This window comes from Rhinolophus ferrumequinum, chromosome 6, assembly GCF_004115265.2.
Source record: "Rhinolophus ferrumequinum isolate MPI-CBG mRhiFer1 chromosome 6, mRhiFer1_v1.p, whole genome shotgun sequence".
NCBI classification, from domain to species: domain Eukaryota; kingdom Metazoa; phylum Chordata; class Mammalia; order Chiroptera; family Rhinolophidae; genus Rhinolophus; species Rhinolophus ferrumequinum.
Genome location: NC_046289.1, coordinates 42,649,605 through 42,666,316, shown reverse-complemented (window position 1 = coordinate 42,666,316; position 16,712 = coordinate 42,649,605). Strand labels below are relative to the sequence as shown.

The window sequence follows — 16,712 nt, the reverse complement described above, 5'->3', positions numbered from 1 at the left end:
ATGGACTACTACATAGCCATTTAAGGTACGTTTTCTTTTTTTTTTTTTTTAGATTTTATTGGGGAAGGGACACAGGACTTGATTGGGGAACAGTGTGTACTTCCAGGACTTTTTTCCAAGTCAAGTTGTTGTCCTTTCAATCTTAGTTGTGGAGGGTGCCGTTCAGCTTCAAGTTGTTGTCCTTTCAGTCTTAGTTGTGGAGGGCACAGCTCAGCTCCAGGTCGTTGCCGTTGCTAGTTGCAGGGGGCGCAGCCCACCATCCCTTGTGGGAGTCAAACCTGCAACCTTGTGGTTGAGAGGACGCGCTCCAACCAACTGAGCCATCTGAGCCATCCGGGAGGCAGCTCAGCTCAAGGTGCCGTGTTCAATCTTAGTTGCAGGGGGCGGAGCCCACCATCCCTTGCGGGACTCGAGGAATTGAACTGGCAACCTTGTGGCTGAGAGCCCACTGGCCCATGTGGGAATCGAACCGGCAGCCTTCGGAGTTAGGAGCACGGAGCTCCAACCACTTGAGCCACCGGGCCAGCCCAAGATACATGTTTTTGAAGACCCTTTAGAGGTAGAGAGAAATTATCAAAGTAATGGTAAATAAAGAAGGAACTTGTTTTACACATTCCTGAGGTTTTCAGGCATGTGCGAGTATTCTTTTTACAGTCTGAACAAAGCAATGAAATATATTCAGAATAAGGTCCCAAGGTTGGTGTAACGTTTTAATGATTTTGTTGGTTTTTAAATAACTTTATCTTTATCTCTTTACATCTTTTGGGTTTCCCACCCTCCAAAATGTAGCTTTTAATGAAGACAGCACACCACTGAGTCTTGCTTGAGACCTGCAGTATCCAAACATAGTATCAAGTTAAATCTCCGACAAAGAAAAAGCTATTTTATCAGGTAAGCCCATGTCAGCTAGCAGGTTATCTGGAATGCAACTTAGAAAGATCAATGGTCTATTGGATTCAAAGAAGCCATCCCCCAAAAAATTGTATAAAAAGATTTATTGAAATTTATCAATGACAAACAGACATAAAACTGAAAGTTTGGCTCTTCTGCGGGGGAGGAGAAAAACCGATGCACATGGTCTTTTGTACAGATGAAACACAGGCTAGGAAACAACACGGCACTTCTAAAGCAATCCAGAAGAGGGACATGAAAGCAAACCTGTACATTCACTAGGAATTTGCAGTCATTTCAGATTTCCACTAGGTAAGAAAATACATTTTGTGTTAGTTTTTCCGTGCTCGGGTGTATGAAAAAAAAACCCAGCCGACATGCAGCAATGTGTCCGGTGCTTAGGTTTGTAAAAATGGTCTAAGCACAGAAGTACACGTGGAAGAATTCTCTTGTCATTTTGTAAAACAAAGCGTTCTAATATCTTACAGAACAAGATAGGGCAGTTTTTAAAAAATCTTTTAAAGAGGTTGACGTTTAAGTGTTTGCTTCTTCTCTTTTAATTACAATCACCAAATCTGTTTTACTCGTAACTCATAACCCTGCTATTTTCAGTTCTCTGGGTCATAGCTTGTAAGAGTGACATCAGAGTCTTCTCTGTAGAGGGAAGCCCACCATTATCTGTGAAGAGGGGAAGGGAATGAGAGACGGGGACTGTCCCCCAACCAGTGCCAAAATACGCCTTGAGTTTGCTATTTAAAACCAGGGCGTTGGATGCCTCGAGCAGGCCCAAGAAATGCAGGAATCACGTGAACCAGAACAAGAGGTAAGATGTGGCTGGTTCCCAGCCCCTCCTGGGCTTTGGGAAACCAAACTGAGCCCAGCCACGGCCTTCCAACCAACTCAAGACACTCGGGAAATACCAGGAAATGTAAGAGACCTCTAAAGCATCCTCTTTGAGAGTAAGGAACAAATCCTCACTTGGTGTGTACTCAGCTATTGCATTTACAGGGACAAAAACAGACACAAAAAAAAAAAGTAGGGGAAAAAAAAATAAAGAGTGGCAGTAAAAATAGTATTTTATTCCACCCCCTCCCACCCTCCCTCCCCCACAACCCCCAGTACACTTTTCCCTTCTCGTTCCCACAGCAACGTTACAATCAGAAAAAAATAAGTTTCGGGGGGCGGGATTTGGGGGGGGTACGGGTAAAAACAGTCAAATCACAATAGGAATTTTTCAAAATAGGTTATTCCACTTAGTCATCGTCTTCTCCCTCATCTTCAGGTTCTCGTTTTCGCTTCTGACCCCTTTCTTCTTCTGAAAGAGTAAAGATAAGGCCTTTAGATTAAACACTGATCCCACCTCTAACTCAGCCCACCCACTGGAAAACCAGGGGACCATATATCTAGGGAGCTTTGCCATCCTGGCAAACTGAGGCAGGAGATCTGCAAAGCCCGGGAGGCACCTGAGGCATCAGATGGGCGTGGTCTGCCCACTGCCAGGTCCTCAGGGCCTACACAACCTGTCAACTGCAGGGGGCCAGCCTGCCACCAGCTGAGAATAAAAAAAGCTGCCATACCACCAAGATCTTCTTCATCTTCTTCATCGTCTACTTCCCCGTCATTATAACCTTCTTCATCCTCCTAGGAGAGAAGATGCACACCGGACATCAGGAATGCCCCCAGGCTAGGGACCTGCTGAGGAAGCCACTTTCCCTGACATTGACCTCAAAAAGGTAGGGGTTGTCCCCAGCCTCTCAGAGCCCCACACAAGTACCTACTATCTCAGTTTAAATCTAAAGCAGAGGTTCTTTTGCTTAAGAGCCCCTTTAAGAATCTGCAGAAAGCTTTGATCCCCTTCCCTAGAAAATACCCCCATCACAGATAATATATGCAAATAATGTCAGGAGGGTTATGGGTTCTACCCCCAGGTTAAGGACTCCTGATCTGAAGTCTCTATAACTCAGGCAGCTTTCCAATCTGCTGTTCTCTTAGGAGAACAAGTTTCTAAGCCAACTCTGTCAGGTAAAGTAGGCCATCCTTTCATCTGCCCTCAACCTAGTTTTGGCTTCAAGAAGACCCCAGTTTCGGTAAATCCAGATTCTGCGGTCAAGTCCAACCTCACCCTACCCAGCCCTTCACCATCTTCAAACTTGGATCGCTTGGAGGGGACGGGAGGGGTGGATACATTCAAGGCCCCGTAAGGACATCGTCCCAGTTCCTTGAGATCCAGCAAGGCATGTGACTTCACTTTCAACACAGGACCTTTGCTTTATGCTGCTCCTGAAGTCACATGCTAGTTAAATCTCTGTATTTTGAACACTATTCCTAAAGCATCGGGCAAGCCCACTGCTTAAAAAGAACTTGGTGGCAGACTTCTATTTGTCAAGGGAAATACCCTTTTAAAATGTCACCAAATAGTTCCTTAATCAGTCCGTTTGCTGAGATCCTGGTGTATGTGTGTGTGTAAGCTTGCCTTTACTGGAAGCTGGAAATCTGTAGATGGTCAATGAGATTACCAAAAAAAAAAAGAAAAAGAAAAAGAAAAATCAAAAACAAAAAACCCCCCAACCCTGCACAAAAAACCCAATCCTGCACACTGCAGCTCCTATAACAGGAAAAACAAGACAAAAAAATCCTAGCCCACACAACTTACTGCTCTGTCCTTGGGGGATCTGTTTTCCTAAGTCTTTATTTTGAAAGTACTTACAATATTCTTGAGGTGAGCCTAGCAGCCTATACCTATGGAGAAGAGAAACTGCTGCAGACCAGGCAGGAACCTGGTCTCACCAGCTATCTCACCAGCTTCTTCTCCTCACCTGGACCTGTCTCTCCCAAGCCTGGGCTGGCCTGGCTGGGAGATTCTACCCAAGCGGGTCTGCGAGGCAGGCAGGAATCTACCCTCAAGATCAAGAGACAGGAAATGGGGAGAAGGCAGGTGCTTTGTCCATGCTATTGTCATTTTAAACCTCTCCAGGTCTAACTTTTGCAATTATCAAGAGTGGATTTAGAATTCTGAACAAACCATGGAAAATGACTGCTGTAGAGAGACTCAGAAGACCCAAACACAAAACCCAGCACACTGACTGAGCACCTTGGAGAAGGGCGTGAAAGCCTAAAATAGTAAGTGGTCAAACACCCTTTGTCAGACACTGTCCTGAAGCATTTTACTTACTAATTAGTTTATCCTGTTCACAATCCAGTGAGTTGATCCCTATTTATAACCCAGGTGTAAAATATGCTTATTTCACAGACGAAGAAATAGGATCAGGAAGGCCAAGGACTTCGTCCAGGGACACACAGCTAAATCTTTGTGCTATATATTATACAGAGCTTGTCAAAAAAGCCAGGAACCAGCCAAGGTGTTAGGAAAATGGCACTACCCCACTGTGTGCAGGAGACCCTTGTCACTCTGATTTGAGATCCAGCAGTGTCTTCTACTACCCTCAGTTTAAAGCAGTCTTTGATTTTTCCCTACTATACTGTAAGTGCTCAGTGAATATCTGAATTAACATATGAATGCAAAAAGGCAGAAAATGGGGATGTGGCTGCAGTAAGAACTAATTTTCACCCAGAAATGAAGGCCAGGCTTACCCCAGCAGGCGAGCCCCCTCCTACCTGCTGCCAGAATCCCCTCTTACTCATTCCTAATACAACCTCCCAGGGCTCACTAGAAGTTTGGCTTCTCCAAAAGCAGCCCAATAAAAGGCCCTGGAATGGACTCATTTCCATAACCAGGGCTCCCGGGCTGCCAAAGGCTGGTCACTGCGACATTTAGCGGGACTGGCTCAGAGCAGCTGGTAAGGAGGACACAGGGAGATGGTACCCTTCCCCAGCCCAGCTGCTTACCTCTTCCTCTCCGCTCACATCCTCTTCTTCACCTTCCTCCTCCTCTTCCTCGTCCTCTTCGTCTTCCACTATCTGAGCATCCTCATCATACTCTTCCTCTGCGCAGTAAAAATGGGGACAAGAATGGAGCTGGTGGTGAGCTGACTCCTCCCTCACAGAGCACAGGCCCGCGCTGTGGTCCACAGTGTGGAGCCCATGACTCTCCCACCCCCGCTCAGGCCCCCAACCTGGATGCTCTAATGTAACTGAAGACATCCTAAAGTGACCTAAAACATAAGCTCCCCAAAGTGGTCTGAAAGACAAACCCTTCTCCCCAAATTTTACAAAAATGAAAGATCATTTGTGAAGGCTGAGACCACAGAGAAATTGTCGGATCAAAGGAACAAGTTACAGGGCCCAGGAAAGCTGAAGTCAATTTATTCAGAAAGAGCATCTAGTCCAATTCCTCACTTTAAAGGGGAGAAATCTGAGGCACGAAGTGGAGAAGTGACTTGTTCAAGGTCACACATCAAATTAGTCTGGGCCTAGAAACCTTGTCTCAGGACTCTAGGCCTAGGCCCTTTGTGTCGCATCATAAGATGTGACAAGCTAAGGCAAACAAGGTATCTGACTATCTTGCAGAATACTTCCATCTAACAAGGAAACACAAAATCTTACGTCCGAATTAATTGAGCAAGTGTCTCCATTCCCAACTTTACTCTGGCCATGAAGACTGGCAGAAAAGCCATACTGTGCTGGCGGTGTGGGAAGGTAAGAAGGGGATAGGAGATGGTGCCCCTTTGTTTTTCCTCTTCCCTTCCTGCAGCCCAGGCTGTTCACCTGCACAGCGCACTGCCAGGGAGCCCAATGGAGCTCCTGAGTCCACATCCCCCCAAGTCCTGGCCTGTGGTCCATGGGCTACAACCACCAGGGGGCCCCACAACCTCTCCAGCTCCCGGACTGGACACCTAAGTGGGGAAAGAGGGCCCCTCAGGCTATACCCCACTTTCCTCTATCCACTCATCTCCTTCCTGGGAGAGTGTCTGAGTCTAGGGTCACACCAGAGAGACACTGTAGAATCTCATTCCGGGGGTACTTTGAAATGGGAAAAAACTGAAGTGAGGATTCAGCTAGAGGGTTTCTAAGGAGTTACTATGTAGTTGGAGAGTCAGGATGTTTCTCTCGGGCTCACACACTGTTCTTTCAGGGCAGTCAACCAATGAGACAGATTAGGGACAACGGTAAACAGAGCAGACTGCCACCCTCTCCTCCATAGCTTTGGAGCACGGCTGACAGCCAGCTAGCCCGCTAGCCCGCAGTGGCTGGGGGAGGCCTCCCGACACCCAGGCCCCCACCCCATAGAGCGGGGAGGCCCCGGCCCTGCGCTGGCCCGCCCTCCGCCACCCACCATCCTCGTCCTCCTCGTCCTCACCCCCCCCCACAGAAGAGGGAGGCCCCGGCTGCTCTGGCCCGCCCTCCGCCACCCCCCATCCTCGTCCTCACCCCCCCACAGAACAGGGAGGCCCCGGCCCTGCGCTGGCCCGCCCTCCGCCACCCACCATCCTCGTCCTCCTCGTCCTCGTCCAGGCCCTCTACATAGCCCTCGGCGTCCGAGTCAGGGGCCTCCTTGTCATCCCGGTCGTAGCCATCAAGATATGTGAGTTGCGGGAGGAGCTTGAACACGTTTTCTCGGTAGTCATTCAGGTTGGTTACCTCACAATTGAAAAGGTCTAAGCTCTTGAGGTTTTCTAACTTTTTCTGCAAGCAGAAAAATGAAGCCAACAGTGAGCGATTTGCCGGAGGTGGGAAACAACCCAGGAAACAGGTGGGGATGAAGTGAGACAGCGCGAAGAGCTCAAGGTCACAGGTGGTAAAGAAACTCCGATTTGGCTCTGCCCAGCCACCATGTCCACCCAAATCTATCACCCCTGGCTGGGGGGGCCTCAGTTTCTTCATCTGGAAAATGGTCTCATCACTAAAGCCTCATCGAATGCCAACACTTCTATTCTGCAATGACAGCTTTTGTCTCAACAGTGACCAGCTTGAAATTAAGCTGGAGCTCTTTTGGTGCACGAAACCAAAGCTTTGCTGCCTGGCTCTGTGACTGGGGGCCAGTGAGGAACTAAAAAGGCACCATGAGCCAACAAACTAACTCCTGTGTATAATGATGATGATGATGATGATGATAATGGGAGTTAACATAGCACTTTGTGTATTAACTCAGTTTGTCCTAAGAACCTCGATAAGGTAGGAATAATAATTACAGATGAGGAAGTAGAGGACAGAGAATTGGCCTTTTTTTGAGGCAGCCCAAATTCAGAACTGTGCGCTTACTCTGCAAAGCTGCCTGTCAAAGAGGACAAGAGAAAACAAACCGATGGAGGATCCAGACTTTGTCCATGGTCCTTAACACATCTGCTTTGCCAAATCTTTACCCCAGACAGGTTCTAGCTCTGTTATGCCTGTATGGTGGTTGGTGGCTGAGGAAACCGAGGCCCAGGAAGCGGAAGGGTCACACAGCTAGCAAGAAATACAGCTGCACCTGGATTTCCCACCTGACATGTCTTCAAGGCGCAAGCACAAGACCACCCTGTCCCAGGCCGGGCCTGTTCCAATGGGGCCAGCCTAACTGGCGACTACCGCCACTGTCCCTCAAGGTCAGCATCAGGAATTAGGTTCTCTCTCAAGAGCTTGTGATGGAGACCTGGTCGTTCTCTGCAGAGGGTCGGGGCAGAGGAGGGGTCTGGGCGGGCAAGTGTAACGCATCGATCACTCTGATAATCAGGGAAGAGGAAGCTAAAAAAACGTGTCATGTGAGGAGCAGGGTGCGTGTGTGTCTATATCTGATCTCTAATGGTGACCGAATCACCATGTTTTATATACTCAGTCCCCATATCTTGCCTCCCAAAACACACACATCAAAGATTTTTCCTTTTGTAATGAAATTATGAAATCAAGACTTTCAGGTATATCAAAACAGTTTTTGCTTTCCCCTTAGAAGATAAGTGAAAGACTTGAAAAGAAGTTCCTGGGAAGCATATTTTAGTAGAGGACCCCAGGCCACAGGTGGGCAGGTAAAGTTTGAGCTTGCGAAACAAATACCAGCTTCCTCTTCTGTTACGCTGGCCCATCAACCAGGCCCTCCTCAAGCGTCCATGGAGGTTAAAGAGTGATTTTTACACAAGAACCCTACAAACCCAAACTGAGGGATGATGCCCCAACCTCCACCCTATAGACCCAGAAAAGGGAAACGTGACAAACTTGGCAAAATATCCTCAGGGCCTTTCCCTGATTCTAAGATGTATGGCTTATGAAGTGATTCCTATATGTATATTTATAGTAAGTGTTTATTTTGTGTGGAAGTATTTCTATATTTCAAAAAAGCTATTACTGAATCAATGACACAACTTAGTTTATCTCCTTAAAAATCAAGATAATACAGTCATTCAGATCCTGCTTACAAGTATGTAGAAATTGTTATTCTGACCATGACTTGCCCCTTTCTGGCTAGGAAATCTATGAAGTCTGGGGTTGTGTTCAGCTCCATGAGGAAAGCAGAGGAAGGCCTGCCCGAGGCTCCTGAACCACACAGCTCTCTGCCATCCCAGGGGACCTGTGTCAGAGCCAACCCATCTCCCACCCTTGTGAGCACCAACTCAGGCCAGGGACCCAAGCAGAAAATGTGGTGGCTTCCTCCAGAGTCAGCTTAATTCCTGCATGGTTCCTCCCTGCCCAAAGAGGGACAAGGAGCCATGATGTAAGCCTGAAGAAATGACAGCTCCAGTTTCCAAAGTGGAACAGAAACTGCATGAGGAAAAGCACTAGAGCAGAAACTTGAGACCAGGGTCCAACCCCCACCCCTCTCCCAACTGCCCAGTCTGGCTGTGTGACCTTGGCCAAGTTACTTAACTTCTCTAGGCCTCAGTTTCTCTATGGACGAAGCAGAAATAGCTGCTCAGACTCTATCTCATAGCACATAATGAGAGTTAAATAAAGTCAAAAAAGTAAGATCAGTGGGAAAAAAAGGACATTATACAGATGCAAAAGTAGTATTCCCTGATATCAATCCCTCCCTCTCCCGCCCTGTGGAAAGAGAGGAGGACCCAAATGACTCACCAGTGGCTCCATTGTGCTGAGGTCTTTAATTTTGTTGCCACTTAAATTTAGATGTGTGAGGTTCGGACACTTTTCTGCCAATACTTCCAGGCCCCCTGAGATTCTGTTATCGCTTAGTTCAAGCTAAACAAGGCAGGAAGAGAAAAAGTAGAAATAGCTCTTTAAATGAAGTCTCTGGGCTCAGCGCCGCCTGGCTCTCCACAGACAGGCGGGGAAGAGAAAGTCATCTTGGAATCTTTGGGCGTGTTGGTACAGGTATCTGGCTTCACCTTCAATTACGCTCCCTAAACACAAAGTAATGACCCTTCCCCTCCCCCATGCCCGCCTCCCCGCAGGCTCCTACACTCTATTTACCTTCTTAAGTTTGTTTAACTTTGGTAAGTCTGCGACTGAGGTGAGGCCTACGTTGATTGTACTTAAGAACTCCAGTTCTTCAAATTCATCTGTGAGGCCTTCGATTTTGCCTTCATTTGACCGACAGTTGTCCAGGACAAGCTCTTTCACCTGGAAAGGAAGGACTGCATAAATGGAGGTAAGGAACGGGGCTGAGGCAGGGGAAGGCTGTCAGGTTTCCTTGGAGGACAGGGCAATGGACCCAGGAAGCTGTCCATCATACACTAAAAACAGCACTTATTCCAGCACTTCTGGAGCGTCGCACTGCACACGCCCACCCTGGTCCTTCTGTGTATTTGTGTGTGTGTGTGGGGGGGGCAGAGCTGCAGAACTAGGGGCCACTCCGGAAAGGAGCCGTGGCTCAGCTGGAGAAGACAAATTTAATAAGTCCCACTGCCGTTGGCAAGACTGGTGGTCTCATTCCAACCCTGCTGCCACATTTTTCCAAACTCCATTAAAAAATAAAACACCCCAGCTCCCAACTCTAACATTGTTAGGGGACCTGAGCCTCACCCCATGCTCATTATGGCCCCAGCCTGACCCCCCCAACCAAGGCTAGCTCCCTACTTCCCATGCTCAGCCCCAAGTTCCCTTCACCTCCGCGATCTGTGACCCTCTCTCTTCCTGCTTGCTCTCACCCGCTCTTGCTCTTGGCACCACAGTCAGAGCCTGCCCACTGGGCCTGGAATTTGTCACCATGGTCACTGCTCGGCCAGCCCCACGGTAGGGACAGCCAACCAGGGGCTCCTCCAACTCTATTCGCTAGACTAGCACTGTCCCCAGAACTTCCTGCAACGATGAGAACCTCTGCACTAAGAGAGGAGATGGGAGGGGGGTGGGGGGGTCTGAGTTTTAAGTCTTAATATTTAGTCTTAATATAAGTGTAAAGAGACACACACGTGAGCTACCATATCAGGTATCACGGTTCCAGACTTTGCCCTTCAGGGTCTTGAGTAGATGCGGAAGGAGAGAATGGAAAGCCACAACAAAGGATCCAGCCATAAAGAAATAATGAGCTCAGCAAAGTCCAAAAGCTGGTCTTTGGAGACACCTCTGTGGGCCTGTCTGCCCCTCGCCCAACTACATAGAGGCAGATTCATCCTGGTAAGAGTCCTTAGATTCTCCTCCCTTCTCTTTTTACCCAAATTTGGGGCCCAAATCCTTTATTTCTAATGAAGTAGAAAACAGTGATAAAAAGCTACCCTCTCATTAGGTTGTTAGAAGGTGAGATGCCAGGTTTCCAGTACAGATAGTAGGGAGACAGAAGAGTAATCACGTCTCGGGCCTGCAATGTCCCAGAAAGTCAGCCAGCGAGGCCACGGTGCGTGCTCCTCCAGACAGGTGCCCACAGTTACTGTCCCCACACGGTCTGGCTGCTTCCTGACCTCCCAGGGCTGGCAGGCACCTAAAAGGTGATCCCTCCTGGCTGCACCAGGTGCTTGACACAGCATCCCCTGCCTGCTCCCTGCAGCCTCCAGGAAACATGTACTACTGTTGCCTGGATATGCTGATCCCTGGGACTTCCACCCACAGGTTCTGATTTCTCATCCGTGGGTCACATGGTACAGGCTTGTCCTTCTCTGCTGCAGTCCCACATTGCCCGAAGGGTCATTCCCGCTCCTCATAGCCTTTTCTTCTAAGGGATAAGCAGATGGGCCTTCTAACCAGTCCCAGTCCAGCCCCCCCCCGCCCCCGCCAATTTGCCTCACTTCTTCCTGCAGGGCCCAGGATGACCAGCTTGCCACAGTCCTCCAGGTGCCCCTCCTGTTTGGGCATCTCTGGGCCAAATGCCAGTCTAGTGGAACAGAACCCACATCAGGCCTGCTGTGCCCTTCAGTCCACCCTGACCAGTGGACAGACCAGGGAGCTTGGAGCACATCTGGGACGCAGCATCTGCATTGCGTAGCTGCCCTGCTTTCTTCCTTCCTAGTGGAGAGAGGCACACTGGCAATTTGCAAGGAGGGGCAAAGCCAGGCGGAGCAGCTCTCTCTCAGAGCTAGGAAGTTCTGGGCCTGGGCACTGGCGCCAAGGCCCACCTTTCCTTGGGCCTTTCCTACTCTCTCAGTCCCCAGGAGAGGCCAGATGTCCAGGTCAGGTCACCTTCTCAAGGTCAGTGGCAAGAGTGCCTGGGAATAAATCCTGCGAGGCCTCCTGCCCTCGGGCAGGAAATCAGTGTAGAGCCAGGAAGCCAGGCCTCAGGGGAGCAGAGCAGACTGAGGGAGATCAACTGTACTGGGGGAGAGGGGACCACCTCCTTTGTCGCAGTAAACGCCAAGAGTCACAAGGCCCACAGTCTTCTTTAGTTACTCATTTCCTTGGAAGGTCCTGGGAATTCTTTAAGCTCCACCAAAGAAAGATAAATATAAGGGATTCCAATCCACCCTCAATGAATTCAGACATGCGGTTTTTCTAGCTGGGTCAAGGGCTTCTCCTCCTATGCCATTAGCCAAGGAGAAGGCCCCGCAGATGGGGGGAGGCAGTGCTGGGGAGTCAAGGGAGTTCCTCGGCCTCCTTCCCGGAGAGGCGCAATGCTGCCCAGGAATCCTACAGACTCCAGTCCCAGCAGCACACCAGGCCAGTGGCCATTCCTCTCGGGGACACTGTGCCAGTCACTGTCACTACTGTTTTCACGAATAGTCACGGGATCTTTCCTGAGCCCTCAGCAGGTACACGTGCAATCAGCACTGGCTCGTGTAACCCTCCCAATCGCTCCATGGGGCATCCTCCCATCTTACAGCCACATCAGAACCACCGGCCTATCCGAAAGTGCCGGACGGTCATGACCCCGGGGTGTTTACTGGGCCGATGGTGGTTCCCGATGGTTTCTCTGATGTCCCCCAATGTAGGGCACAGGCTCTCCCAGACCCCCCAGCTCAATCCAACAAGCTGCCCTGATGGCTCCTGCTTCCTTTTAGCCCCCTTCTAACTGTTCCCCCAGTAGTGCAATGACCACCCTGGTTATACTTCCTCGCTCACCAAAACACAAAAGCCAACCCCGCCTGCACTCAGGGAACACAGATCTGGAGAGGGGCTGGGGGGTCTGGGACCCCACTCTCCCCACGGAGCAAGAGGCTGCTTCCAAATCACTGGAAAAGGAAGCCTGTGGTATCTGCAGGGTGACGGTGGGTTATAGGGCCAGTCTGGGGGACCCCCAGCGTTTCCGCATTTCCCTCCTGGTGGGGGTTTCAGCACAGTTTGGGGTGAGATCAAAGAGGATTGGAGAGGCCCAGGCTTAGCTCCCAAGGTTGCTATGTCACTAAAAAGCCAAAACCACAATGGGGGAAACCTACTGCTTCTTTGTGGGGTGACGTGGCACTTTGGGGATGGCAGGTAGGCTGCTTGTGAAGTGTCTGAAACACACCCAACAGGAAAAAACAAAAACATCAGCCCAACAGCCAACCTGTGGAACTCATTCTGCGCCCCCCCCCCCCCCCCCGCCTCCGCCCACCTCTACTAAGGGCCATACTTTCTGAGAGCTCCAGGACAGGCTCCGGTGTTTCAAAACCTCTACCACGCCCCAGTGTTCCTTAAATCACTCTGAACTGCAGCAATTCCAACCCACTTCCTCCCACCTCTACTCAGTGGCCATACTCTAAATCCTTCCATGTGAAGAGAGCATCCCTTTGACATTCCGGTGTGTTCTACTTAAAAAAAAAGAAAAAGAAATTTAAGGCCCATTTCCCAAAGCCAAATTCTGGGTGTGAGCTAAGCATAAAGTTAAAATTAAACTGAAAATTTGTACTTTGGGTTTAGACTCTCTCCCAATCCCACTGGCTATTTAAAAATATCCGAATGTGGTTTCTCTCTAGTCCAACAATTGGGACGACACTCTTGTATCAGGAGTTCTTCAAACACCCCAATGGCAAACGCAAACCTACGCAGGATCGTGTGCTTCATGTCTCGAGCGTCGATACGCAGAGAAGCCTGAATATTCATACTCGGCCCCAGAGAAATGTGTGTGGGGCAGCACTGAGAAGTTCCCTAGAAATCAGACTGCCCTGCTCTGGCATTTCCTTAAAAACTTGTCCCCAAAGCAAAGTTGCAGCAGTCCTTTCTCACGAATGGGAGCAGAAATGTCGAAGATACACACAAACACATTACTCTAAGGAACAACCCGCTGCTTGTTTCAAAATTGTGAAATCGTGTCTTTACAGATCGCTCCAATTTGACATTCCTCTCTATTCCCAACATGGCAGTCCTGGTCACAGGACGAACTCACTCTAAACCTGCTTCTGACTCCCACGGGGATCTCTGTGACAGTGGGGCTGTGGCCACTGGGAACAGGCCTCGAGCTGCTGGCTAAATGACCCTGACTCTATCCCAGAGGTCTTAGGCTCTGCCTCTGCAGAAAGGGGATGATGATATCTGTTTAACCTATAAAGTGCAACCTGCAGCCTAGAAAACATTCCTGGCTTCCTGCAAGGGGGCGCGGGGGGAGGGAGAATTCAAGTTCCTAAAGTGACCTGAAGAGGCCTCCTTTCTCTCCAATCTCATGGCTCCCTACCTCTCAGCCTTGCACTACAAATCCAGTTCAAGCCCCCCTCCCCAGGAGGCCTTCCGCACACCCAGCTCTGACATCCCAGGGCACCAAGGGCAGCTGCCGCATGAATCATTTAATCGTGTAATAAGCATCCGATCCTCCTAGAGGTCAGGGACTGTCCTTCGCCATAATCAGCCTAGCAGGGAGCAGACACCAGAGCAACTGCTTAACAAATGTCCTGTTTATCGTGCCAGGCACAACACTAGGTGCCGGGCATACAGAGTGAGTCAAAATTACAGTGTAACGAGTCCGATACAAGTTGAATGAACCCTATATTTTACAAATAATAACAGCAACGTTTTTCGGTGTGTCTTGTGTCCCAGAGATGAGCACGAGCACCTAGGAGGCAGGCCAATTGTGCACTCCTCTTGCCCTGACCTAGTGCTCTGTCCGGAAGAAAGCCCTCTCTCCCCACGGGGTGCTCTTGTGACATTGCTCACCGAGGCAAATGCTGAGGGGACACGGAGGGGATGGCGAGCAGGAGGTGTGGTGGCCGGCTAGGAGACAGACGGCTGGTAAACAACTACAGTCCAGTGTGCCAGGTAGTAGGCCTGAGTTTGGGACAGAGTACATTTTTCAAATGCCTCCACTCCAGAGAAGTTGGGCATACTAAAGGCAGGCAAGAGGGACCCAGAAAGACCAAGAAAGGGGAAACACTATATCAAAGTTAGGACTAGCCGTATAATTTGTAGAGTGCAGTACACAATGAAAATGTGATATACCCTTGTTCAAACATTATTAAGAATTCCAAGACAGTGACAGGAGCACATTAAACCCAACAGCAGAGCCCTTCTAACCATGGGGCACAGGTCACACGCCTGTGAAGCTGGTCCTAATTTCAATGGACAGTTTGGGCCTCAAACGGAGCCCTCCGAAGGCCAGAACCAGAGAGAAGGAAGCCTGAGTGAGAACTGCTCATCATCTTTCCAGCACTTCCTGAGGCAACGTGGAGAGGCGGACGGACAGAAAGCAGGCTGTGGAGTCAGACAGACTTGGCTCAAGTCCACATTCTCCACTTGCTGGTTCACCTCACCTCTCTTGAGCTTCTGTTTCCTCCAATAACAACAGTGCCCATTACCTAGTGTTGGATTAAATGAAAGAATGTTCCCAGCTTGGAAAGCCACTTGCCTTCTCCTTGATCCATAGTCAGCTTTACTGCGGTGTCCACTGTCACGGCACAGTGGGAACAAAGGCAGGCCATCAATCTGAGTCACCTGAGCTGTATGCAAGGCTTCCTCGTGGAATATACGAGGCTTCACCACATTTTGGAGAACTCAGAAGGTGTGCTTGAAATACAGTCCTCTTGATTTTACATCCATGCCTTGTTTTGGATAAAACGCTAACCTTGAGCCTTGATTTTCTTTTTCTCACTAAGCAAGAATTCAACAAATATTTGTAGTTTTGTTTTTAACCTTGTCAGTCCCTGATCAATTCAGTTTTCAGGTTCTAGCCTTGCACAGAAAAGACTCAAATCAAATTGACCCCGTGTTTTTTTTTTTTTTTTTGGTGCTCATGGGTTTTAAATAGGTCAGCTTTTAAATGGGCCATCCCCTGTTGCAGATTTCTAGCTAGAAGGCCAGACTGTTTAAGACACCAAGGCAGGGGGGAAATGGACTTCTTCCTAAAGGTGTTCAATTAGAGTGATAAATGCTTATGATTTTGTCATTTTAACCGTAAAATCTAGTTTTGCTTAACAGTGTGGCAAAACCTGCAAAAATCAGTGAAGTTCCATGGGGAAAAGTCAGGCTCTGGGAGAAAAGCCGGACATTTCGAAAGCTAGGAAGACCTTCAGGATCATGTAGGTCAGTTGCCACCTGACCACAACCCACAGCAGAAAATACATTTACACCCTACGTCAGGGCACACAGGTTTTTGTGTACGTATAGGCATATACACTGCAACAAAACGTACCCTGTTACAATTATTTTCCATTAGAGTAAAAACAATTTTTTAAACATGATCCACAGTTTGCAAAACGCTAGTCTAATTTAGTCCTTTTTCCAGAGGAAGACCCAAGGTCCAGAGTTGGCCTAGAGCCCAGGAACCGGGAGCTGGGGATTCTTTTGCCACAGCGTCTACTCCACACTGCTGCTCTGATCGGAAATCAGTCCCCAGTGGAAGACGTGGAGTCATCCAGGTAGCTTTCAGTTTCTGCTAACAGGAGGCTATTCTGCAGACTCAATGGTAGTAGCTACGACTCAGGTCTCCATACCTTTTAAAGATCTTTTAAAATCTTAACTAAGGGTCAGAGTACCACATTACTTAAAAACAAAATCTCTCCAAGAAAAAAAGCATCTGAGTGTCTGGATTTTGTTTATTTCCTACAATAGAGCTCTGGAGGCTCGGGTGCGAGCACATGGCCACGGGAAGTCGGTGACGCCATCCTTATTATTTTAGGGAACCATGGATCGCAGCAGGCTGCAGCAGCGGTAATTAAGCTGTCGGCAGGCCTGGGTAATAGGCTAGTGCCCGCTGGGGGAGGGCCCACATTAACATAAACGCTGTGACTGGTTCCTGCGCTGCCTGGAACCAGCTTCCCACCTCCTTCTGCCCCAGCGGGGAGAACTTGCTTTTTGCCTAAGACAGGGGAGCTGGTTCCACTGCAGATGCTTCCTCCAGCCTAGGTGTAGGACCTGGGCTTTGGGCTTGTCTAATGGGCCTGTTTTGCTAGTGAACCCTAGCAAGGCTGGGGCCCCTCCCTGCTGTTATGCCTTTGCTTTACTCCCCTTAAACTTCATACCTCCCTTCCAGCCAGTCTATTTCACTTCAAGGACTTGTCAATTCCACCTCCTACAGGAAGCCTTCCGCGATTGCACAGCCCTGCCTGATTAAGAGCATGTGAAGGAAAAGTATTCTCCGAGTAGCAGATAATAGGCCCAGAGGGCTGTCTGGGAGTCAGGAAATGGGGAACAGTTCAGAGAGGAAGAGATGAGGCTTTTGGAACTGG

General features: G+C 49.1%; 1 protein-coding gene across 2 annotated transcripts in view; it reads right to left on the bottom strand.

The window, feature by feature from the left end:
• Window positions 1-978: 978 nt before the first annotated feature.
• ANP32A (acidic nuclear phosphoprotein 32 family member A) overlaps window positions 979-16,712 on the bottom strand; it is a 38,313-nt gene continuing 22,579 nt past the window's right edge. For both annotated transcript variants that reach the window (XM_033108498.1, XM_033108497.1), the window contains exons 2-7: window positions 9,187-9,336; window positions 8,833-8,955; window positions 6,276-6,474; window positions 4,738-4,835; window positions 2,469-2,532; window positions 979-2,206 (exon numbers count right to left, since the gene is read on the bottom strand). In XM_033108498.1, coding sequence (XP_032964389.1) covers window positions 2,145-2,206; window positions 2,469-2,532; window positions 4,738-4,835; window positions 6,276-6,474; window positions 8,833-8,955; window positions 9,187-9,336 — 696 coding nt within the window. In that variant the 3' untranslated portion in view covers window positions 979-2,144. The remainder of the gene's footprint in view (window positions 2,207-2,468; window positions 2,533-4,737; window positions 4,836-6,275; window positions 6,475-8,832; window positions 8,956-9,186; window positions 9,337-16,712) is intronic.